This window comes from Miscanthus floridulus, chromosome 10 (genome assembly GCF_019320115.1).
Source record: "Miscanthus floridulus cultivar M001 chromosome 10, ASM1932011v1, whole genome shotgun sequence".
NCBI classification, from domain to species: domain Eukaryota; kingdom Viridiplantae; phylum Streptophyta; class Magnoliopsida; order Poales; family Poaceae; genus Miscanthus; species Miscanthus floridulus.
In genome coordinates this window covers 79,860,419-79,886,972 of record NC_089589.1, presented here as the reverse complement: position 1 = coordinate 79,886,972, position 26,554 = coordinate 79,860,419, and the positions used below count along the sequence as shown (strand labels likewise).

General features: G+C 43.0%; 2 protein-coding genes and 1 non-coding gene across 3 annotated transcripts; 1 reads left to right on the top strand and 2 right to left on the bottom strand.

Moving 5' to 3' along the window:
- The first annotated feature begins 4,848 nt into the window (after positions 1–4,848).
- On the top strand, positions 4,849–5,505 carry LOC136489915 (uncharacterized). Its single transcript, XM_066486429.1, has one exon. It carries the CDS (start codon positions 4,849–4,851, stop codon positions 5,503–5,505), a length of 657 nt encoding a protein of 218 aa, XP_066342526.1.
- A 760-nt stretch (positions 5,506–6,265) lies between these two features.
- On the bottom strand, positions 6,266–6,374 carry LOC136490315 (small nucleolar RNA R71). The gene has a single exon (XR_010767604.1). It is a non-coding gene; the product is annotated as a small nucleolar RNA R71 (small nucleolar RNA).
- Positions 6,375–20,832: 14,458 nt separating this feature from the next.
- On the bottom strand, positions 20,833–21,222 carry LOC136488933 (uncharacterized). The gene has a single exon (XM_066485704.1). It carries the CDS (start codon positions 21,220–21,222, stop codon positions 20,833–20,835), a length of 390 nt encoding a protein of 129 aa, XP_066341801.1.
- Positions 21,223–26,554: the final 5,332 nt, after the last annotated feature.

Below are 26,554 nucleotides of genomic sequence, written 5' to 3'. Positions count from 1 at the left end.
AGGTTAAAAGAAAAGATGTATATGGGTCAAAAGAAGGACTGAAAACAACGAATTCTTGTTCAAAAAAAGGGAAAGAAAAGAAATAAAAGAGAATTGTGTTCAGCACACCACAAAGGGGTTTGGGCAGCAACAAGTTTCGGTTGGTGCAATTGGTGTTCATCTATCCACTTCCTACATCTTGTTCCTTTCTTTGAGCATCTTTTCCTTTATATTCAGCAACTTAGACTTGAGTTCTTGGATTATTATTTGGTTTTGCATTACTACATTTCAGCGCATTCCATTTACATATTACCCCACCAAGCTCCACTTAAAAGCACCGTGAGCTATTGCACCGTAGTCTCTTCACTCTTCCACTATAGATTGCAGCTCCGGTTCTTGCCCTTTCCATGAAGAGAAAGAACTTGTTCAGCAAGTGGTGAGGGAGTGATTCCACATATATTCCACATATATATTGTCCTTTTTTCCCCTCTACTAATATGGCAGGACGTGGATATGGTGCCACTGTTTTGGTGGAGGAATTCCAGGAGCTGCGTACACAAATGAATGATTTGATGCAACAACTACAAACTCTCCAATTGAACATGCCTCAAGAGAACCACCACCAAATGAGGATGATGACAATGAGGATAACGAGGCACCATGTCGTGCCGCTGGTCATGGACATGGACGTGGTGGGTTTGGCCATGGTTTTGGTCGTGCTCGGCGCATTCTAGTTGGAGGTAGAGATTATGCTGGTGATGATGATATGTTGTCCGACATGGATGATCATCGGCATGGTGTCCATCATGGTTATCGTGACCGCCATCGTCGTCGTGATGATGATGGTTTAAGCAAAGTGAAAGTGTCTATTCCAAAATTTAACGGAAAGGAAAGTGCTGATGATTATTTTGAGTGGGAGACCAAGGTTGATCAGATCTTTGATTTCTATACTTACCCTCCTATCAAGAAAGCAAAGCTTGCTGCAATTGAGTTCACAGGTTATGCAATCACTTGGTGGAATCAAGTGTGTGCTGATTTCTGCCGTGTTGGACATGATCGTATTACTTGGGATGACATGAAATGAGAAATGAGGCGGAGATTTGTTCCTGCCCATTATTCTCGTGAGCTACATTTGAGGCTGAAACGTCTTGTCCAAGGTCATCGTAGTGTGGATGAATATTTTCAGGAAATGGAAATGTGTCTACTTCGTACCGGTATCACTGAAGATGAGGAATCAACGATGGCTCAATTTCTGGTTGGTCTTAATAAACCTATCGCAGACAAGGTGGACATGACTAATTACAACACTATGGATGAATTGCTACATTTTGCAAAAAGGGCAGAACGGCAGCTTGCTGAATCTTATAAGAACCGTGCTTCATTTTCAGCTCCTCATAGTTCTACTCCATGGCGCCATTCACAGTAGCACGGGTCAGAGGTGCACACACCTTCATCTCGTGCAACTTCTCGTTCAATTTCAACGTCTACCAAACATTTTGATTAAAGAGGCAAAGCTATAAATTCCAATCAATCCAGCTCCTCTGTTACAGCAGCCCAACGGAAGACAAGCAAGATTGAGTGTTTTAAGTGTGGTGGTCATGGACATAAGCAAGCTGAATGTCCCAATCGGCGTACCATTATTGCACTTGCTGATGGTTCTTATGATTCTCAAAGTGAAGAGGATGAAGAGTTTAACAATGTATTTGCAGATCTAAATCTTGATACTTGTGAGTATTCAGCGGAGGATGGTACATTTGAGCTAGGTCTGAATTGTTTAGCCATTCAACCTATTCCAACTTTTGCTCACAATAACATGCTACAAGATATTATTTCTCCATCTTCTGACGAGATTACTAGTGCTGATTTTGATGAGTTGCTTGCTAATTTTCCTGATATGGAGCCTTCTACAATGAATACACCATCTCCTTCTTTGGTGGTTAGGAGAGTTCTTTCCACTCAGTTTGTTGTTGCTGAACAAGGACAACGCCGTAATTTGTTTCAGTCCCGATGCAAAGTGAAAGGCCAAGTGTGCCGTTTCATCATAGATGGTGGGAGCTGCAATAATATTGTTAGTGCTTTGCTTGTTGAGAAGCTTGGTTTGCAGCCACATCGCCATCCACATCTATACCATATGCAATGGTTGAATAATTCCGGGACAGAAGGTTTCAGCCATGATTCGTTTGTCATTTTCCATTGGTGATTATCATGGAGAGGTTGATTGTGATATTGTCCCCATGCAAGCATGCCATTTGCTGCTTGGTCGGCCCTGGCAATTAGATGTGGATTCGGTGCATTTTGGATGGTCTAATAAATACACTTTCATTGCCAATGATAAGAAGGTGGTTCTTGTTCCATTATCTCTAGAGGAGATACATGTTTCAGATGTGGCTCGCATGAAAAGAGAGGAATTTGAAAAAAGAAAACCGAGTGAGACCCACAACACTAGTAAGGAAGATAGTTCTAAAGCATCCAGCCACATAAAGCCTCACCACTTTAAAACAGCCACACCAAACTGAGTGCTTATTTGTGAGCAGGAGTGATTTGAGAGATGTGACAAACACTACAACCCCATTCTTTGTACTATTGTACAAGGAGGTTTTACTTTCCACTAACGACTTACCTTGTTCGCTGCCTAGTGTTGTTCTTGATTTGTTACAGGACTTTGAGGATGTTTTTCCTGATGAGCTACTAGCTGGACTTCCCCCACTTCACGGCATTGAGCATCAAATTGACTTGGTCCCTGGTACTTCTCTTCCCAACCGTCCAGCATACCGCACAAACCTCAAAGAAACAAAGGAAATTCAGCAACAGGTAAAAGAGCTTTTGGACAAAGGGTATGTTCGTGAATCCTTATCACCATGTGTTGTTCCTGTTTTGTTAGTTCCAAAGAAAGATGGTTCTTGGCGTATGTGTGTTGATTGTCGTGCTATCAATGCTATAACTGTTCGATATCATCACCCTATTCTAAGGCTTGATAACATGTTAGATGAGCTAAGTGGTTCAACTATTTTCACCAAGATTGATTTACGTAGTGGTTATCATCAAATTCGAATGAAAATAGGTGATGAATGGAAAACAACATTTAAAACTAAATTTGGTCTCTATGAATGGCTTGTGATGCCCTTTAGTTTGACAAATGCTCCTTCAACTTTCATGCGTTTGATGAATCATGTGTTAAGAGCTTTCATTGGCAAATTTGTTGTTGTTTATTTTGATGATATCCTGATCTATAGCAGATCATTTGATGAACACCTTGATCATATCCGTCAAGTTCTTGCTGTTTTGTGAGCTGACAAATTGTATGGAAACATTGCTAAATGCACATTTTGCACAGGCTGTGTTGTTTTTCTTGGATTTGTTGTTTCTGCAGATGGAATTCAAGTTGATGAAGAAAAGATTAAAGCAATAAAGGATTGGCCTACACCTACAAATGTGAGTCAAGTTCAAAGTTTTCATGGTCTTGTAGGTTTTTATAGGCGTTTTGTTAAAGATTTTAGCACCATCGCTGCAGCCCTCAACAATTTGACAAAGAAGGATGTTCCATTCAAGTGGGGTGATGAACAAGACCAAGCCTTCAATGAGCTGAAAACAAAGCTTTGTGAAGCGCCATTGCTACAACTTCCTGATTTTGGTAAGACATTTGAGATCGAATGTGATGCAAGTGGTGTTGGCATAGGAGGTGTACTACTTCAAGAAGGTAAACCTGTTGCCTACTTTTCTGAAAAGTTGAATGGTCCACATCTGAATTATTCTATCTATGATAAAGACCTTTATGCCGTAGTTCGAGTTTTGGAAGTTTGGCAACATTATTTGTTACCTAAAGAATTTGTCATCCATTCTGATCATGAAGCTTTGAAATATCTAAAAAGTCAAGGCAAACTGAACCGTAGACATACTAAATGGATTGAGTTCATTGAAACATTTCCCTATGTTGTAAAACATAAGCGTGGAAAAGATAACATTGTTGCCGATGCCTTATCACGGAGATGTGGTTTGGTTACACAATTAGATACAAAAGTGCTTGGTTTGGAATCCATTAAAACACTCTATGTAGCTGATTCTGATTTTAAAGAACCTTTCTCTCATTGCATTGCTGGAAAAGGCTAGGACAAGTATTATGTGCATGATGGTTTTTTATTTCGGACTAACAAACTATGCATTCCAGTCTGCTCGATTCGTCAAGTTCTTTTGTAGGAAGCACATGCTGGTGGCTTAGCTAGTCATTTTGGCATCAAAAAGACATTGGACATGCTCTCCGATCATTTCTTTTGGCCACATATGCGATGTGATGTCCAACGACATGTTGCACGCTGCATAATCTGCTTGAAAGCTAAGTCCCGCCTTAATCCCCATGGTCTTTATACTCCATTACCAGTTCCGAATGTACCTTGGGAAGATATATCCATGGATTTTATTTTGGGGTTACCTCGGTCTCAGAGGGAGAGGGATTCTATCTTTGTTGTTGTTGACAGATTCTCTAAAATGGCACATTTTATTCCATGTCATAAGAACGACGATGCTTCACACGTTGTTGATTTGTTTTTTAGGGAGATCGTTCATTTACATGGAGTACCAAGGACTATTGTTTTAGATCAGGATACAAAATTTCTAAGCTATTTTTGGAAGACATTATGGGCTAAACTTGGTACAAAGTTGTTATTTTCCACCACTTGTCATCCGCAAACCGATGGGCAAACTAAGGTTGTCAACCGTACCTTGTCCACCATGTTGCGTGCTGTGTTGAAAAAGAATTTGAAGCAGTGGGAAGACTGCCTTCCACATGTTGAATTTGCTTATAACAGAGCAGTCCATGCCACAACAAACTTTTGTCCATTTGAAATTGTTTATGGGTTTAAACCGCATACTCCCATGGATCTTTTGCCTTTACCATTACAGGAACAAGTTAACTTGGATGCAGCAAAGAGATCGGATTTTCTCAAGAAGCTACATGATGAGACAAGAAGGAATATCGAGAAGAAATCAGCACAATATGCAAAGCAAGCGAACAAAGGTAAGAAGAAGGTTACATTCCAGCCCGGAGACCTCGTGTGGTTGCATCTACACAAGGATCGATTTCCCCAACAACGCAAGAGTAAGTTATCTCCTAGGGGTGATGGTCCGTTCAAGGTTTTACACAAGATAAATGATAATGCTTACAAAATTGAGCTGCCACCTGAATATTCCAATGTGAGTACAACATTCAATGTCAAAGACTTGATTCCATTTGTTGGTGAGCCTGAGTTTAGGACGACTCCTTCTCAAGAGGGGGAGGCTAATGAGGACATTCCTAGCATTTACTCATCTTCAAATGAAACTCCACTTGACATAGCTGGTCCAATTACAAGAAGTAGAGCTAAACAATTGGAGAAGGAAATTCATTCTCAGGTGAACGCTAACCTTATGTTTAATAATCAGTTTATGTTGAATGAGCCTAAGCTTTTGAGTTCTTGTTCCAATGTCCTTAGGAATGATGGAGTGTATGAACCAGCATGGGATGAAGATGGATTCAAGCCTCTGGACATTTGAACCAAGAAGCCTATGGTGTGCAAGAATAAAATGGTGGTTCATCACCTTTGCATGGAAATGCAACCAGAAGCTAGATGACTGATACATGGTACGAATTCCAAGCATCACCGCGGACAGAATACAAGGAGTTAGATGGTGTTCTATATGTGGATGGAAGCATCTTCAAGTCTACTTTCCAGCCTATCAAACGGCTCATTATTTGGACTTCCCATAAAGAGTTATGCTCATTTTAGTAACTGCTATCAGAAGCTGAAAGACGCGCGAACTAGCCATGAAATCCACTGGTGCATGCGCATGCTGCCATTTACTCCAAGCTGAATGTCCCTATCTCTATATATATCTTGTACTAGACAATGAAAGGTTGGATCTTGATTGGCTGAATTCAGAATACACAAACTCGTGGAGTTTTGTTTATGCGTGAGTCTTGAGAGGCTTGCAACACTTGTTCTTTCAATTCCTGAGGGAGTTATAGAACACCGAACTGCGGTTCACCTAGTTCGTGCCTTCACGTCTATAGGGCGTGATTGCGTGGGCTGTTTCGTTGGTACGTGGAATGGTGATTGTCTCGGTAGTTCGTCGCGTGGATAGCCTCGCGGTGCACTGCCTCTTCACTAGGTCATGTAGTGACAAGTTATCAAGTTCGTGGATCCTACAAGAAGATCGGGCCACACAACTTGCTACACGCGTTGCATAGGCATGTGCGCATCATATAACTACTCCACCACCTTTCTAGCAAAGTTCTTTCCCATAGGCAAAACCAATGCTCTGCGTGGGAGAATCTCAAGCTTTCAGCAACAACATGATGAATCTATCCCTGGGGCATGGGAACGCTTTCAAGATTATATTGCAGAATGCCCTCATCATGGGATGGAGAATTGGCTACTCATGCAGACTTTCTACCACGTATTGACCAATAGTACCCATGGGAATATGGATGCTGCTACAGGAGGTGCAGTCCTGTCACTCACCATACCAGATGCAATAGCTCTTGTGTTGAAGATGGCCTCCAATCAAGGTTGGAATGAAGAACGTGCTCAAACCCACAAAAGAGGTGGAGGTATACATCAACTCAAGGAAGTAGACATGCTGTCTGCCAAGATGGACTTGCTGATGAAGAAGCTTGAAGTGTGTGGAAGCACTGGGCATTCAGGGAATAACTGTCCTGAGACCCATGAGGATGTGAATTTTGTCAACAGCAACAATTACTCTCATCCTCAATAGAATCAAGGATGGAATCAGCAACAAAGGCCAAACTACTAAGGTAATTATTAAGCTAACTATCAAGGTAATAATTTTAATAATTTCGATCAACCACCCTTAAGAGAATTAATTGTTGGCCAATCCAAACTTATGGAGGGATTATCTAGAAAGGTAGCTTCCAATGATAAAATTTTAGAGAATATAAATAATAGAATGGATAGCTTTGCTTCTGCCATAAAGAACTAGCATAGTTTTAATAAAATGATAGAATCACAAATAGCTCAACTGGCGACTACTGTTCCTCCGTCCGACAAAGGTAAGATTCTAGGGCAACCCAAAGATCTAGAAACTATAATTCTTGTCGATATTCACAATGCTGCTTACTACTACATGGAGCTATCGATAGGAAGGTGGATAGATTATACCTTGCCTGTAGTTGGAGCAGAGAATTCACAGACTAAGTACTCAAACAAGTGACACGTTAAGAAATACCAATAGGGAGGTCCCTACCGACCTTATATAGCTCGGGGGCTAGGGTTACAGATCGGTTGTTTCTATCCTGATTGGTTTTACAAGATAGGAAGTTACATATATTATGGGATCTAGCATATCTTTTCCTAGATCATCAAAGATCTTCAGGCAATCTTGCGAGGCACACCGACCTATGTCATGCCTTGCACGACATCATCTCATAGGCTGGACGTCCACCAGTGACATGACCCATGCGCAGTCTTGTGGGCTAGGCCTCCCCTAGCGGCTCGGCCCATGTATAGCCCTGCTGGTATCGGGGGTTATACCCCCATAGCTAGTCCCCGAGTGCCTTGCATCTGTGGAGCAACACTGTCTTAAGCTTGTTCGAGCTATTGAGCATGCATCCGAGCTACTAAACATGTCGTTCGAGCTATTTGAGCATGCATCTAAGCTGACTGAACATGCATCCGAGCTATTTGAGCATGCGTCCAAGCTAAAAAAGCATGCGTCCGAGCTATCTGAGCATGCATCCAAGCTGTTCATCCGATTGCTGGAGCTGAGCACACTCGAAGCTAGGGTTTGTTAGAAGTATGTAAGGAGGTCAAGTAAACATTTTCAAAGTCTCCACCATTGGTGAAGTGTGCTCACATAGGTTCCAGGCATCGAAGTTGGTCCTATGGCATCCTTGACTTAGTTAGCGCAGAAGAACTTAGCAATTTGTAGAAGATTAAGTCAAAAAATGAGCATATTCACCGTGAGGTGAAGTGTGCCTACTTAGTCCCTGAGCCTAGCAGTAGGTGAAGTAGTCACGTGATGCCAGGATCCAAAGTAGTGGTCTTCAGGTGCTGGCCCAGTCACCAATGTTGCAGGAAATCAGTGTAGAAATAAATACAGTCATCGTGAGATGATGTGTATAGACGTAGTCCCCGAGCCTGCTAGAAGATTATGAAGAAATCTTGTAGTAGGGTTAGAGAAAGAAAATATCGTGTCGTAGCAACACTCAGCATTGAATATCAACCTACGCTTGACACGGTTTGATGCGATGGCCCACCAGGCCCACTCAGCGGGCTAGCGACATACGGAGACGTCATAAGAGAATATGGCGCGGTGGGAGCGGTTTCCCAAAAACCTTAGAAGGCAGAGGGTTTGGGGTCAAACCGTTATAAGATTGTCATGACCTCGATGCACATTCCCCACTTTATCTCCGCCATTTCATCTTCTTCCTCATGCCCACACCGCTTCGCTTGGCAACTACTCCACCATTATAGCAACCATAAGCGCACAACCTCCTCCAGGTGACATATCTGCTAGATGGTGTCCAAAAGAAACCACGACAGCTCAAGTAGAGCATCACGTGAGCTCAATCACGCCGAGGAATGGGAGGGGTCCATCAGCAACGAGGCGGCGCTCAATCGATTGGTGGAGGATGGCGTGCTACCCGATAGGGTGATGGCGGGATGGTATCCAAAGCTTTCTGACTCCTTGCGGTGACGAATTAGTTGTTTTTAAGATTATTTCTATCGTAGATTTGGTGTTCCAATCCATCCATTTCTCCATGGATTGATTGACTATTATGAGATTAGTCTTTGCAATCTAGGCCCGAATTCCATCCTTCATGTCTCTGTCTTCATCCATTTCTTTGAGGCTTATCTTGGCATTCTTCCGTATTTCGATCTCTTCAGCCACTTCTTCTATTTGAAAACCCAGGGGGATCTAGATCTAGGATTGTAGGCATGTATAAGGGATGGGATGGTTGGCCAATACATCGCCACCCTATTGAACACAAATGTGAAGTATTGGGCGTAGCGATGGTTCTACATGCCACAGGGGGAACACTATGTGGCATGCGACATTGATTAGATTCCTATGAGCAACGCCAAGTGGTTGGAGAGACCTAGTGCCAATGGGATGGAGCAAGTGAAGGAGCTATTGGCACTGATCGATCGGAGAAGGGTGGATGGGGTCGTAGTGGTGGCAAACTTCACTTTTTGGCGATGCCATCCCAGCAAGGAGAGAGCACATCTCCGATATGAATTCAGGGGAGATACTGATGGGACCCATGAGGTGCCCGGGCCGATTAACCAGGATGAAGTCATGTGGTGAATTGGGGTGTTGTTTAACCTCATGGGACATCATAAGATCGACGATCAGTAGAGGGCCTTCACTGTAGGGACCCTCCCACCACGGGTAAGAGCCTTCTTTTTAGTTTTAGTTGATCCCTTCTCTTGTTGCAATTGTAATATACTCATTCATTTTCCTGAAGATTCGTGGGCAGGATCGGTCGGTATACTTCTAGGTGGTGCCATCAGCTAACTGGCCAAGGGGTGTGGATGCCTGGCCAAGCCGTCCTTAGGGTCGATTGTTGGTATTTTTAAACACACATAGATAAATCCACAAGTGCATGGATACTGTTGTAGCTTTCACTCAGGAGTATTCCATGGTATCATATTTATCCACAGGGAAACAATGGTTAAAGAAGTTGATAGTTCACCATCATGTATCTACTAACTAGTATGCCAACTGAACTGAAGTGGGGGTAAGTGTTGTATATGATACGAGTTATGAATAATAACACACATAAGAGAATTCCATGGTAAACAAATGAGCAGTCTAGCTAAATTGAGAGGACAACGATTGAGTTCAAGGTTCCTAAATACTTCTCTATCACTTTGGTTCTATTCGAGCTTAGACTACAGGGTATAACTAAAGCATGGGTAGATATAGCGATCACACACAATAGTACTTTGGGACATTGGAACACTAGCCATAGAAAGGGATGATAAAGGGACTAGGAAGCTCTGACTATGGTCCTACAAACACCAACCCAAACGCGGTGGACTACATCGGCCATTAGGGATGTCACCACCTGGGGCTACCACAATTATCCACGAGGTTGGGTGCAATCTCAGGTAACTCATACTCTAGACACTATGTCTACACTACTAATTACTACTCTAATCACATATAATAACTAGAGCACTCGATGCGAGCGGAGATGCCATGCTAAGGTATGATAACTATACTAACCATACACATGAAAGGCATAAGAGTGAATAGAGAAGATGACTATGTTAAAGCATAAGTATTGTAAAAGTAAGATACAAAGATATACTCGACCTCTGAAGATTTCTCTAGAATCCGAGCATGGCTCAACTCTCCCTAACTCTCAACTAGAGCTATTCTACTTCTACATCTTGAGAGCTGGCTCTAATCCTAATGAGGAGGATATGAATTAGGGATTCCGGATATGGTGAAGGAGGGGGGTAGGGGCTGCTATATATAGGCCAGAGGTAGAGTAGCGGCCAATGAATCAAGGTGGAGTAATGGGCAAGGACTTTAGGAGGAGTAGGGGCAAGGAATTGCCACATCATCGATCCATGTCAACTCTCCCGACCATCGTTGGATGAACCAACCTAAAACCACCTTAGAATGAACAATGTAGATCATAGGAAAAAGTATGCGGTGGTGGAGGGTGATGAGCCACCCCCATGGGCCGAGCGGCCTCCCTAGTTGGCTGGCTAGCCCACTATGGTGCCAGGTGGGCTCCTCCTTCTGGTGGCAAGGCTTGGGCTCCATCTTGAGTCGACTTTCGTAGGTGTCACGGGTAGAATCACTTGTTGATGTCGGTTTGCTTGTTTGAAGTGTATGACAGTGGTCCCTAGAGTTGTTTTCTAGATAAATCCTCCTGCAGTCATGAAATCACCAAAGCTCATGGAGTTCATTAGTTTAAACCCCTAAACCTTCATTGGTGATTACATTTATGCCCTTATACATCTTTAATTGATGGTTTATAATGGTTGTTAACTACCGTGAACAACTCCCCCAAGCTTAACCTTTGCTAGTCCCTAAGCAAAGCTAAACTCAACAATGGATCAGGAGTTGCTACTATGCTTTCACGCCTCAAAAGTACACATGCATTCAAACAAGAATTCTCCTCCAGATTAGAATAAACTGATATGACTTTCAAACTTACCCATATTACCTTCAACCGTGGGGCTTCTTAGCCTTCACTTGGGTCTTGAGTAATTGAAAGACAGAACGATCAAGTCAAGCACTATGTCTCAAGTTCTATGTTCAACCGTTGTTTTGGAGTTTTTATAAGTCTTCAAAATAAAACTAAGAGATTCCATTGTATGGCACTCTCAAGTCTCTCAATATATGCGGTATTCGTGGAAACTTACCAAGGCAATAAAGATGTTATGCCTTTTTCTCTTCCTACCACTAAGGCTTATGTGGAGTTCATAGGTAGGGAGAAAGCTAGAGCATACTTGCAATACATATATTGTAAAGTCAAACAATGGATCCAAAGAGAGTAGAGTCATACAATCAAATCAAGATGTGCATGTGTGTGGACATATGTGGTGGATATATATGGTGGCTAACCTATAATTCTACTTTGCTCCTTGAAAACATATCTCTCTTTGAAACTTAAAAATATTTGCTAGAGAACAGGGGCTATCTTATTCATCTCTCTTTCTTTTATTTTTAGGCGGGCATGTGAGTACCTATTGTTTTTAATATCTCGGACATTTTTGTTTCCATTTTTTTCCAACTTTTTTCCTTTTTTTATGAATAACTTCAGCATAGCCCCATGTCTCTTTTTCGCAACAAAACTTTTGAGAGATAGCAAAAAGAACTTGGAGCATTTATTTGGTGGATGGAAAACCTATCAAGCATATTTTTTGTGTTCACTCCCAGTATAGGAGTAAAACATTTTTGGGTGGATCTAGATGGAAGACATGTTTCTGCTGCTACCCCTAGTGTAGGAGTAGTGCATATGTGGGTGGTGTGTATGTGATCTTGATTTTAAGAGCATGAAAAATCTCTCATAAGGATCAACAAAGCTTGATAAAACTCAATGCAAAAGTAAGCATCATATATATGGAAGTTTTTCTAGCCTAAATAACATGTGTGGCTCTAGTGGAAATTCAAGCTTTGTCATACAGAAACTCATCATGTAGCATTTTTGTGTTTTTAAAAGATAAATCTCTAGAACTTTAGTGTCGCTCGGAACGAGATAAACAACAGCTCAGACCTTCTCATATCATATCCGTCAATTACCTAGACTTAGATCAAGCATATGCTACCCACGAGTTTCAAGTTTAGAGTAAATCCTTATATCAAAACAATCTTATCCAAAACTCCGGAGAATTCAAGGCTGAAAACTAGGTACTTGAAAGTAATTACAACAGAGAAACTATTCATTATTTCCATTTTAAGAGATTATCTTTAGAGACCCTTTTTATTTATTTAGTTCTTAAAAGAAATTAAAGAAAACTAGACACACTCTTTTTATTTTGTTTTCATTTTTATTTCAGCATTATAACTATATATATTTCTATAAAGATAACTTTTTATTTTGTTTTAGTTATTCATCTTTCTTTTAGATATATAAAGCAAACTAAGAATAGTAAAAATAATAAGGGAAAAGTGATACTTAGCTGGATACACGGGGGATGCTCCTCCCCCAAGCTAGTTGTTGATGTGGTTGCTCAGCAAGGTGGCTGAATGTGGAGGTGCTGAAACAGAGCCTCCAATTTTGATTTTGTTGTTGCTAGGGGCTGGCCATCTCTTGTCCCATGCTTACCTGCCATTATGTGTGATTGTGTAACATACCTTGTATGATAGCATTTGTCTCTTCAATGGTTGCGAGTCTGTTGTCGAAGCAGTGGAAGGCCTCCTGAGAGTCATAATACCCTCGTCCAGAGAAAGACATATGTCCTTCCTATTGCCACTTGAGGTTGCTTCATGATATTGCCCTTGGTAGCTGTGGAAGTGCATTGTACCTCAGTTTGCTCTAGAAGATGAGGATTCTTGAGGTGGCGCCTCCAGTAGTGGTGCTTTCAATGGTGATGCCACCTTCTTTTGTCAAACCCATCTTGGTTTTAAATTTGATTTTAGTCTGACAAGTTCATCTTTCTTGACTTGTTCTCCTTCTTTGTTCAGGCATTAATAGTAGAAGCTGGCGACATCTTGTGTGCATTATTATTGTCGGTTCAGAACTTTTGCTTATAGAATTTGGGGGATCAACTCCCCCACACTTTGCTCGAAGTGTGTTCTGCTCATAAAGACAAGGTAGAGATCAAGTGCATGAGCTCTGTTGGTGGGAAAACACCAATAGAACCAAAACTTTATTTATTATTATTATTATTATTATTATTATTATTATTATTATTATTATTATTATTATTATTATTATTTTCTCTAGCCTAGACATATAGAATCATGTTACAGTTGATGTTATGTGCATTCATTCTTACAACATGGGTGATAAGATCACAAGGGTGAGTATTAATGTGGCATTTGAATACATTTGTCAGAAAGAGTGGAGTTGCTTAACCTATGGAAGGACTGTCTATAATGTATCTAAACTTACATGATTATGACTATCATCTTCTAAAGATAAGGTATGCAAAATTTTAGCTTATTTGATTAAGACTATGAGATCAAGAAAGTGGTGCTATGAACAAGCTTAAGGAACAAGACATGTTGAGTTAATCAGGTTGGATCAAGCAAAGTTGTAACTCAAACATGTTTGTTTCTTCATCTATGTGAATACCAAGATCAAAGGGAAGCTTTCTAAATAATGACCACTTACCTTAAGATGTTACCTTCATCATTAGAGTGTGACAACACCATGTGATGAAGGTAGATGACTGTGGTGATCCGTTCTTCCTATTTCGAAGCTTTCCTTGCTTGAGCTATTCATGAACATCTTGTCTCCTATATCGCACTCCTTCTTTCTCATTCTTTTATGATGCCATCTTTTTCTTCTTTCTTTTGTGAATCTTAGCATTTTGTTTGGACCTTCTGCTCCATTCATTATTTCATTCTTGCAAAAGATTTGTGGACAACACATACCCGAAAGGATGTACAAATAATTTGAAACAAGGATAGTGTTGTCATAGAGCTAAATGTCATCTTCTATGCTACAGCATAATTGGTTTTAACATTTTAATTAGCATAGAATCTTCATCCCATGTTTTAAATAATGTGCCTCAATTATTGCAAAAACTTCTTCTCGTAAGGATTGATTTTAATTTATATCTAATTTTCATATATGAAATTTGTAAACATATTCAAACTTGTAGAAACAAAGCAATATTGAGTAGAGGGAATGCAAACCAGCATGTCAGAGCGACGTGAGCCTAGGAGGAAGAAGAGTAGGGTTGTATCTACCGTAGAAAAGTCAGCCTTCCTCCCCCTCACTTGGACCTTTACGTCACTCGACACTGTCGGCGAGAACTCATGGTTTTAGGTCCACTGAGCAGGACCTCTCCCTTGCTTTTAGCTTTTCTTTGCACCATCTGATCCTGGAGATGAGGATGCAGATAGTTGCATGCTCTTCTTTCATCAACCCTTCTTGATTTTTGTTGATTCTTAGTTGACGAGTTGGGGTTCATTAGAGATGCAAACTCAAGTTCCTCCTTGATTGTCTAATGGCATGGTGGAGAGTTGTTCTTCTTTGTTTGTTGGCGATACGCCAGCTGTCTTGATGGTCAACGAAGGAACCTCATTGGTACTGCATGAAAGCTTCATCTCCAATGACTAAGGGATGTCATCTCGAGTCCATGGTTATTTGCGGCCTTATGAGACACCGTCAACAGACCTCATTGATTATCGATGCTTGTTGACACAATGATGCACGCCATGATGTAGTGGCATCTCGTTGTCTTGGTCCTTGTTGCCAATGCGCGAGCTAGTCCCTTCGAAGATGATGAAAGCAGGCATATTCTTTCTAATACAAGGTGGGTTTCATCCTGCTTCTCATTAGCATCCTAGCTTGAGTCTTGGAAAGGCTCAATGCTAGGTTGTCTTTGATGTTGCTCATATCCTATCGATTTGTTCGTCCACTTCTATAGCTATAGTGGTGATTTCTGGATTTGCAAGTTCATACCATGAATAGGCACAGCTTATACTCATTTTTTCTACAAAACATTAGTGGACACATACTCGAGGGAATAAAACAAATTTGCATTATGGGTTGCTATCCATAACTTTTGTAATTTTCCTCTATGCTAATGAAAGGATAGTTTTATGATTGCTTTAGCATATATTTTATTTATTAACCAACTTTATTTGTTGGCTGCATTCTAGCTTGGTTCAAGGCTTAAGATAACTTGCAACAAACATAAGTGAATAAATCTTGATACTCGCAGTTCTTCCTTCCGTGAAGAATGAGCTGGTCTTCTTTGTGCAAAGTTTTTGGAATTCATATACCTTGCTTCATCTCTGGTGTGAATTTATCTTAGGACTTCCCCAATTTTATTTTGAGAGTTTTCTATAGGTGTTAGTCCAACAAAATAACCAGTATCTACTATAGCAAGTTTTAGTTCAATAACCAAACTAAACTCCATGTCTAATTTGATTAAGGAAGGCATTTTAACCTAAGCACCACGCTTAATTTAAAAAGCCTTTGGAAATAAGGTCGCACACCTCTTGATTTAAACTAAGCACCACGCTTACTTTAAAAGATGTTATTCAAATAGAGATGAAAGACCATGATCATGGTGAGATATTGTTTTAATAAAAGATGCAAGTGGCATGAATGTATGGAAGGAACTAAATATGTTGTGGATTTGATATGAGAGAATTTAAACTAAATGGAGTGGATGCATGGATTATTCAAAGTAAATGTGCCGTGGAATGCAAAAATTTAGAGATAACTACTCAGTAAGTTTAAAGTCCATGATCAAGACTATCTCACCTTTCTTAATCATACTTACCATGACTCACATGACGGAGTTTGTGGGTAGTGCAACGTCTGTATTCCTCACTTGAGATGTGATTTGAATTCTTGTGACATCGACCTTTTTCTCCAATCTACACATGGTTAGAATAATATATATATGTTTATACAAACCTGTGAGATAGCAGGGTTCCAATGTTGATGGATCTTGAATGTTCAAGCACCCTGGGTTCTTCAATGTTTCTTCTTACTTTGTTGAAACTCGCCGAAAGGTTGCAATGGCGTCTGTTGTCCTATCTTTTCCACAATTCAACAGAATAGGGGTAATCCCACAAAAGCTAGTTATAACTAAACTAGTAGATATCAAGCTAGTATCAAAATCTTTACGCCAATTATTTCCCCAGCAATGGCGCATAAAGCTTGTTGGTATTTTTAAACGCACACAGATAAATCTACAAGCGCATGGATACCGTTGTAGCTTTCACCCAGGAGTATTCCAAGATATCGTATTTATCCATTGGGAAACAATGGTTAAAGAAGTTGATAGTTCACCATCATGTATCTACTAACTAGTATACCAACTAAACTAAAGTGGGGGTAAGTGTTGTTTATGATAAGAGTTATGAATAATAACACACATAAGAGAATTCCATGGTATATAAATGAGCAGTCTAGCTAAATTGAGAGGACAACGGTGGAGTTCAAGGTTCCTAAATACTTCTCTATTACTTCGGTTCTATTCTAGTTTAGACTAGAGGGTATAACTAAAGCATGGGTAGATATAGCAATCACACACAAAAGCACTTTGGGACATGGAAACACTAGCCACAGAAAGGGATGAGAAAGGGACTAAGAAGCTCCGACTATGGTCCTACAAACACCAACCCAAACATGGTGGACTACATCGGCCATCAGGGCTGTCACCACCTAGGGCTACCACAACTATCTGCGAGGTTGGGTGCAATCTTAGATAACTCATAGTCTAGACACCACGTCTACACTACTAATCACTACTCTAATCACATATAATAACTAGAGCACTCGATGCGAGTAGAGATCCCATGCTAAGGTATAATAACTATACTAACCATACAAATGAAAGGCATAAAAGTGAATAGAGAAGATGACTATATTAAAGCATAAGTCTTGCAAAAGTAAGATACAAAGATATACTCGACCTTCAAAGATTTTCCTAGAACCCGAGCATGGCTCAACTCAGCCTAACTCTCAACTAGAGCTATTCTACTTCTACATCTTGAGAGCTGGCTCTAATCTTGATGAGGAGGATATGAATTAGGGTTTTTAGATATGGTGAGGGAGGGGGGTAGAGGCTGCTATATATAGGCCAAAGGTAGAGTAGCGGCCAAGGAATTGAGGTGGAGTAATGGGCAAGGACTTTGGAGGAGTAGGGGGCATGGAATTGCCACATCATCGATCCGCGTCAACTCTCCCAACCACCGTTGGATGAACCTACCTAAAACCACCTTAGAATCAACAGTGTAGATCGTAGGAAGGAGTACGCGGCGGCGGAGGGCGATGGGCCGCCCCATGGGCCGGATAGCCTCCCTAGTGGGCCGGCTGGCCCACTATGGTGCTAGGTCTATTCCTCCTTCTAGTAGCAAGGCTTGGGCTCTGTCTTGAGTCGACTTTCATAGGTGTCACGGGTAGAATCACTTGTTGATGTCGGTTTGCTTGTTTGAACTGTATAACAGTGGTCCTAAGAGCTGTTTTGTGGATAAATCCTCCTACAGTCATGAAATCACCAAAGCTCATGGAATTGATTAGTTTAAACCCTTAAACCTTCATTTGTGATTACATTTATGCCCTTATACATGTTTAATTGATGGTTTCTAATGGTTGTTAACTACCATCAACATCGATCCAGCCCAGAGGTTGGTGGGGATAGCTCGACCGACCTTGATGGCAAAGATGAAGATGAGCGGACACCGTATGTCCACGAGAAGCCCCATGGGAAGTAGCTGGCTAGTGAGGAGCTATCCCCGAAAAGAAGAAAAATAGCTGCATCATCTCACCGTGAAGAGATGCCGGTAACCATTGGTGCATCCGCCCAGCCTCAAAGACGGTAGGTGGTGATGTTGAGCTCATCGGACGACAATGAACAAGGTAGATGCAGGGGGCTACAGCAACAACGCCTGACAGCACGTGGGCGGCACCAGTAGCAGCAGCTCGGTTGGCGTCGTCAATGACAGACCGGATGGCTACTGCAGTCCCCAAGACCATGCAGACGACTCCTGTGGTAGCAACGCAGGCAACCACCGTGGTCCCCGAGACCACATGAGTGACTCTGGTGGTAGGGGTAGAGGCACTAGGTAGTTCGGCTACTAGGCACACCGTTTCCAAGCGGGGATGCAGGTTCTAAGCTGTGCAGCGGGAGTCCTAGTTGTAGGTCCTTTATTTATTTCTCGAATTCTAAATTCCTTTGGCATGGTGGTATGCTTCTTGACAATTTTTTTTGTTGTAGTGCGGAGTTGACAAAGGTCCTACAACCATTGGTTGCTGTTGATAGAAGGCACATAGAGGAGCCGGTAGCTCCCCATGCTGAGCAAGCACATGCAAGGGCAGATCCGGTCACCCCCACCGTGGAGCAACCGACGGTTGCAGAACCGACCGCCCCTACTATGGAGAAGCCCTCAACAACTAAACTGACCTCACCTGGTGATGGATTGCATGACGATGGCATTCCTAGTGTAGAGGAGGCATGGGATGCTATGGTGACATCGAGCGGCCTTGTCAGAGCAGGTATGGAGGCTACGGGGGTAGCACACGGTCCACCCATGGTTGATGAACAAGCATCATCTATAGCGGCCAAGGAGGGCACCTTTGCCGATGGGTGCCATGGAGATTGAAGAGATAGTGTGAGAGCCCACCCCACCACCCCAACTCCTCCGCACAGTCATTTAGCATGGTGAAGAGTTTGAGATGCTGGAGGAGGTGGAGGTGAGCATAGAGACAAATAAGTTGAGGGTTGATCTAATACCGATGATGGGCCATATTGAGGTAAGCCTGAAGAGATCTTCTTTGTCCCTTAAATAGCATAGTCTATTAATCCGTTTGCCTGCTATAGAATGTGATGAAGGTGTTCGAGCAGCATAGGCGGTAGCTAGAGGAGATGGCTCTAGTACTTGAGGAGAACAAGAGTCTACAAGCGATGGTGAAGGACCTCCAGGCACGCCTACTCCAAGAGCGCCACCGCAGGGAAGACCTAGAGGTGAAGGTTCTGGCGTTGGAGAAGGAGCGCCAGCAAATGGAGGTGGAGAGCTAGTCAATGGCCGAGCAACTCAGCCATAGCACTGATTGACAGAAAGGTAGGTCTCAGAATTTCGCTTTGGTGTTATTTAGCATTGTGAGACATCTTACTGTTATACACAGCACTAGAGATGGAGCTCAGCCTTTCCCAGGAGGCCTTCGGCCAAATTTAGGAGGCAAAGGAGAAAGCAGAGGAGAAGGTCAAGAAAAACACTGAAGATCTTCGATGTGAGTGTTTTTCACACTATTTTGGCTTGTGTGGCGTTAAGCGCATGCTTAGCACATGGTTGTCTTGTTTGTAGGGTATCGGCACCAAGCCCAGGCGCAGTTATAGGTGCTCGTGGAACAAGTGAATGCCTATGATGAAAAGCTGGAGGTAATGACCATGGGAATCTAGCCCGTGCTAGACTGCGTTGGTCTTGAGCAACTCGAGGGAGGCGGCTGCTAGGAGATGAGCCGTATCGGTCAGTCATGGATCATTGCTAGATAGCATGGGCAGACTTTAAGGAGTTCGCACGCAGCACCACCCATGGAGCCATCGTCCACGCACTCGCGTAGCTATGGTCACAATACCCTTCAGTGGATCTCCGACGGGTGGTGACTGGGTATGCCTAGGTCACCGACGTAGAGAAGATCACCAAGCTAGAAGACGATGTGGAAGAGCGGGCGAAGAGGTTGGCCGAAGATATCGATCTGTTCGGTGAAGGGGGGAGTAGTGCTCCATAGAGTAGAAAAAACTCAAGTTGAATCATTGTACAAAAGTGCTTAGCAACTTTTGGTGAGCACTTGTTGTTATGGTATATTTGTGTTTATATTTGATATAAACCATCCGATCAGAAGTGTATAGCTGAGTCCCCAACCCTAGCTAGCTAGTTGACCATAACGTAGGGCATAGGGGCCATGTGTGTGTGGGAAGAATATAGCATCGCTAGGAAACCACTGCCGACCACCCATGACACAAAGGGCGGATGCTCATGCACATGCAGGGAGAAGTTAGAGACATGGTTGTCTCTAGAGGCGTCCGAGCATCAACGTGTCTATTCAGGCATTTGCCTTAGGCATAGTTGGCATGTCATCTTTGAGACGTTGGACGCATGAACATAATCGCTTAGAAAAAAGCATGGAGATAATTGTATGGAGAAACATTAGAATAAAATTTTTATTGAATACTCGAATATGAACAATACATATCTTTGAAAGGAGACCCTTCAAGGGTAGAAGCGCCTAAGAAGATCGATGTGCCAAGAATTTGGGACATCTCTTTCATCCATGTCGCATAGCCTATAGTAACTTGGTCGGGTGACCACCTTGACAATGAAGGGGCCCTCCCAGGGTGAAGATGGCTTGTCCATCCCATCGGTCTTATGCTTCTTGCGGAGCACTAGGTCTCCGACCATGAAGAACCAATCATTGACGTTGCGGTTGTAGTATCTTTGCACGCTGTCAAGGTATGTTGCTGTCCAAACACATGAAACTAGGCGCTCATCCTCTAGGCTATCCAACTCAACGAGCCAGGCTTGGTCAGAGTTTTCTTTGTTGTAGTTCTCCACTCTGGGTTCTCAAAAAGCGACGTCGACTGGTAAAATGGCCTCGGCAAAAAAAACCATGAAGTATGGGGAGATGCGAGTGTTGCGACTGGGCTAGTTCCGTAGTCCCCAGACCACAGCTGGCAATTCCTTGAGCCACTTGATGGGGTGCTTTTACTCGTTCTTGTAGAGCCTTTTCTTCAATGCATCGAGAATCATGCCGTTGGCGCTCTCGACTTGGCCATTAGACCTGGGGTGCGCGACCGAGACATACTTAACTGAGATGCATCTTTTGTTGCAGAAGTCCCAAAAATCAGCACCGGTGAATGTGGACCCCAAGTCAGTGATGATGCTGTTCGGCAGGCCAAATTGATGAATGATGTCATCATGTAGCTTGGCTGCCTTCTTCGCTATAGCTTGGACCAGGGGTTTGTATTCAATCCACTTGGAGAATTTGTCGATGCAGATGTACACCAAGCGGAAACCTCTCGGTGTGGGCTTGAAGGGCCTGATCATATCCAGTCCCCAGCATGCGAAGGGCCAAGATGCAGGAATCATTTGCATGGCCTAGGCTAGGACATGGATTTGCTTAGCAAAAAACTAACAATTCTCACACCGACGAACGAATGTCTCGGCGTCGGCAACCGTTGAGGGCCAATAGAAACTAGCTCAGAAGGCCTTGCCGACCAGTGTTCTAGAGGCTGTGTGATGCCACATGTGCCGACATGGATCTCCTTGAGTATCTTCTCGCCCTCTTCCATGGGGACACACTTCTAGATTAGCTCTCATTTGGTGTTCTTGCAATACAACTTTCCTTCTACTAGGACATAATGCTTGCTACGGTGGGTGAGGTGTTATCTCTCCGTGTTGTTAGTCAAGACATCTGCAGTGGTGAGGTATTTTATGAAAGGTTCCCTCCAATCACTGCTCGGGCTAGGGACCGCTGCGACTAATAGGTTGGCCGGTGGCTTTTCTTCAACACCTTCTTGCCCCTGCTTGATGGATGGTGTCACAAGGTCCTAGATGAACACGCTGGTAGGAACTTCGGCTCGGGTCGACCCTAACTTTGACAACTCATCGGCTGCATGGTTGTTAGCTCGGACCACATGGTGGTACTTGATACCATAGAACTTGTCTTCTAACTTTCTTATCACGGTGCAGTAGGTGTCCATCTTCTCATTGGTGCAATTCCAATCCTTATTGAGCTGATTGATCACAAGGGCAGAGTCATCGTACACCTAGAGGCATTTAACGCCGAGCTCGATTGCTATACGGAGACCATGAAGTGCTGCCTCATATTCAGCAGTATTATTGGATGCTCAGAAGTATTGGCGTAGAACGTAGCAAAGCTTATCCCCCGATGGTGATATAAAAAATACGCCTGCCCCAACACTGTCGAGGTTGAGAGACCATCGAAGTACATGGTCTAGTGCTCATGGTGGTCGACCAGGACAGGAGTCTGCATATCCGTCCACTCGGCGATGAAGTCTATGAGAGCCAACGACTTGATTGTGTGGTGAGGCCTGAAGTCGATGGTATAGGTGCCGAGCTTGACTACCCATTTAATGATGCTGCCACTGGCTTCCTTGTTGCGGAGGATGTCACTAAGTGGGTACTTAGTAACTATCGCTATGTGGTAGGCATCGAAGTAGTGATGGAGCTTCCGGGATGGGATCAGGATTGTGTACATCAGCTTCTGGACATGGGGGTAGTGAGTCTTAGACTTGTTTAGGACCTCTCTGATGAAGTAGACCGGGCGCTAGACTTTGTATGCGTGTCCGGCCTCTTCTCAATCAACAATGATGGCGGTGCTGACTACCCAATTGGTCACTACGATGTAGATTAGCAGGGTTTCATCCTTTTGGGGGCGGTCATGATTGGAGGTGTGGTGAGGAACCACTTGAGCTTGGGAAATGCCTTGTCAGCATCCTTCGACTAGACAAATTTCTCTTGAGCCTTAAGTAGCTTGAAGAACGGGATTCCCTTTTCGCCTAGACAGGATATGAAATGACTTAAAGCCGCCATACACCCTATTAGCTTCTGGATGTCCTTGGCACAGGTCGGTGGCTTCATGTTAGTCACCGCTGCTATCTTCTCTAGGTTGGCTTTGATGCCATGGTGACTGTTGATGTTGCCTAGCAGGATACCGGATGGAACACCAAAAATGCATTTAGTGGGATTCAGCTTCCATCGGTACACTTTAGGGCTTTGAAAACTTTGATGAGGTTGGCGATCAGTGTCAGCAGTCTTAGACTTAACCACCATGTCATCAACATAGGCCTCAATGTTCTTCCTAATCTGGTCCTTGAGGTAGCGCTGGATGGATCTTTGATAAGTCGCACCCGTATTCTTGAGCCTGAAGGACATGGTCATGTAGCAGTAGGCGCCGAATGATGTAATGAACCATGTCTTGATCTGGTCTTCTTCCTTCAATGTGATCTAGTGATAACTAGAGTAGCAATCTAAAAAGCATAGGAGCTCACAACCGGCTATAGAATCTATGACCTCGTCAATGCGAGGTAAGCCGAAGGGGTCTTTAGGACAGTGTTTGTTGAGATCGGTGTAATCAACGCACAAACTCCATTCTTTGTTCTTTTTTTCTTACAAGAATCGGGTTGGCTAACCACTCCGAATGATACACCTCTTTGATAAAACTGACAGCTAAGAGCCAGGTTATTTCTACCCTAATAGCCTCCTTTTTGTCCTACGTGAATCATCGAAGCTTCTGCTTGATTGGCTTGGCGGTCGTCGAGACATTTAAGGAGTGCTCGATCAGCTCTCGAGGCACGCCGAGCATGTCCACTAGTTTCCATGTGAACATGTAAACATGCTCCCTTAGGATGCTGATGAGCACGTCTTCCTATTTGGCATCAAGGCTGGCCCCGATCCGAGCAGTCTTAGATTGGTCGCCAGGGACAAGGACCACTTCCTTCACCTCCTTGGACTTGGTTAACGCTTGAGCGGCCTCCATGGTTGGGATCTCTAGGTCCTGCCGGGAAAACTACTGTGAACATGTGAGGTAGTCCTGCATGCAGATGGAGATGTGAGCAGCCATGGCGAGCGTGAAGCTTTCCTTCTCACAGGAGTAGGCAACGTCGAGGTTGGCGCGTGTTGACGGTAGTTAACAACCATTATAAACCGTCAATAAAACATGTATAAGGGCACAATTGAGATCACCAACAAAGGTATAGGGGTTTAAACTAATAAATACTGAGCATGCATATTTTTTCTTTTGCATTGTAAAAAATAATAATATTAAATGGACATCTTGCTAAAATTCTGCCAAAAGAAAATCTATCTAAACCCACAAGGACAACAAATCTTTGAATGGCTGACCCCTAACCCCTTATCCTAATCTATGCCATGAGTTTCGGTGTTCTTGTTGGAGTATTTTGCAGGATGACACATAAGATCAAGAGCAAGTTTACCTAGCTATCTTCATTCACCCATAGTACATCTTCCTTAGCCGTTGTTGTACTCGCTACATATGGGGAACCCAACTTCTAGATGAATGAGAAGGACATACACCGATAAACCCGCTCCGAGAAGGATCACTCAACATTCAACAATCGACCACAACAACATCTATCTTGGGGGAGGAGCATCCCCTGTGTATCTAGCTAAGTATTTCTTTCCTTTAGTTTTACTGTTTTTGAGTTTGCTTTATATTAGCTAAAGAAATAAAAAGATTCATAACAAACTAAAACAAAATAAAAATTTGTCCTAGCCAGGTATATATATATATATATATATATATATATATATATATATTAGTAAGGTGTGATCTTAAAACCTAAAAACAAATAAAAAGGTGTGTTTAGTTTGATTCTTAAGAGCTGAATAAATAATTAGACTCTGAGATAATCTCTTGCAATGAAAATGATGAATAGTTGCTCTGTTGTAATTCCTTTCAAGTACCTAGTTTTCAGTTGAATTCTCCCAAGTTTTGGATATGACTGTCTTGATATAAGAATTTTCTTTGAACTTGCAACTCATGGATAGCATATGCTTGATCTAAGTCTAGGTAATTGATGGATATGATATAAGAATGTCTGAGCTGCTATTTATCTTGTTCCAAGTGATACTAGAGTTCTGAAGATTTATCTTTTGAAAAACATAAAAATGCTACATGATGAGATCCTGTATGATAAAGCTTGAATTCCTACCAGAGCCATATATGATATTTAGAATAGGAAAACTTCCTCATATATGCTTGAGGGAGGTACGACCCTGGATACCCATGGCAGACCACATGGGTTGCACCCCCAAGGGAAGCCTAGCCCACAAGACGAAGCCTTACGGGGCACGACTCTGCTCGGCGCCTCTCGCAAGACACCGAGAAGATATCCTGAAGGTACTATGAGATCGGTTAGGATACGTATGATCCCAAGATTCCTGTAATATGTTATTACTTTCCGGTTATCTCTCAGATCTAACCAACCTATAACCCTGCCCTTGGGATTATTTCGTCTAGGTGATTATTCTCCAGAGTTCATATATTTTTACATCATCTACTACCCGTTCTACATATTTGTATTGCAGGGTCATCGTCTAGGTGATCGAACCACCTGGTGCTCGGACTTCTCCATCGATCAACTAGTCAAACCGCTTGGTTCATGGACTTTGTCACCGACCAGTTGATCGGACTGTTCGCTGGTCGCTTCTACTCAATACTCACTTCACCACCGACCAGTTGACCAGACCATTCGTTGCTCATGCTTCATCACCAGCTACGCTATGGACTCCTTGGTGTTTGGACATCGCCAGCTACGCCAGGGACTCCTCGGTGTTCGGACATCGCCAGCTACGCTGAGGACTCCCTTGGTGGTCAGATCTTGCTATGTCTCATCGGTGTGCTATCAAGCTGCTCCATGTTGTTCGGATCTGGGTGCTGATTTTGGGTGGCACGTCTAGGGTGTTGATACGCACATGTCAGATGATGTCATCAAGCTTTTAGATTTATATTTCTGACCCTGGCACCACATGACCACGTCACCTACTGTCAGGCTCGGGGACTAAGTGGGCACACTTCACCTTGCAGTGAATGTGCGCTTTTCTCATCTCGAGGCTACGCTCGGGGACTGGCTGCCTGCTCGGCTAGTCTTCTATTTTTTTCTACTTTGGACCCTAGCACCACATGACTACGTCATCTACTGTCAGGCTCGGGGACTAAGTGGGAACACTTCACCACACAGTGAATGTATTTGCTTTATTTTGGAAGACCCCGCGCCTCTTGAAGCTGAGGAAGACTATCTCCTTTTCTCATGGTTGGACTCTAACTGGGCACACTTAGTCCACTACGAAGAAATTTTTGATTCAAAACTTGAGCTCCTTGCACCCTTATGGCAAGACATACTTGGGTTATACTGCTCGGCAATGGTTCGCGCTGCTTGGCAACTGCTCAAAACTGCTCAGCAACTGCTCACAACTACTTGGCAATTCATCACGGTGGTCAGACCATGAGTTTGACTGCTTGGCTTTGTTCGCACCTGCTCGAACAAGCTTAAGACGATGTTGCACAACGGGTACAAGGTGCTTAGGAACTAGCTCTAGGGGTACGACCCCGGATACCCATGGTAGACCACATGGGCTACGACCCCAGGGGTGGCCCAGCCCACAAGATGAAGCCTTGCGGGGCATGACTCTACTCGGCGCCTCTCGCAAGACACCGGGAAGATATCCTGAAGATACTTCAAGATTTGTTAGGATATGTATGATCCCAAGATTCCTGTAATCTGTTATTACTTTCCAGTTATCTTTCAGATCTAACCGACCTGCAACCCTACCCTTGGGACTATATAAGGTGGGCAGGGACCCCCTCCAAAGACACGCAATATCATATGATAGCTAATATAAACCAACAGACCATAGGAGTAGGGTATTACGTCATACTGAC

Coding starts and splice junctions, on each gene's coding strand:
- LOC136489915 (XM_066486429.1), top strand. CDS start 4,849: ATGGATCTTTTGCCTTTACCATTACAGGAACAAGTTAACTTGGATGCA.
- LOC136488933 (XM_066485704.1), bottom strand. CDS start 21,222: ATGCAAATGATTCCTGCATCTTGGCCCTTCGCATGCTGGGGACTGGAT.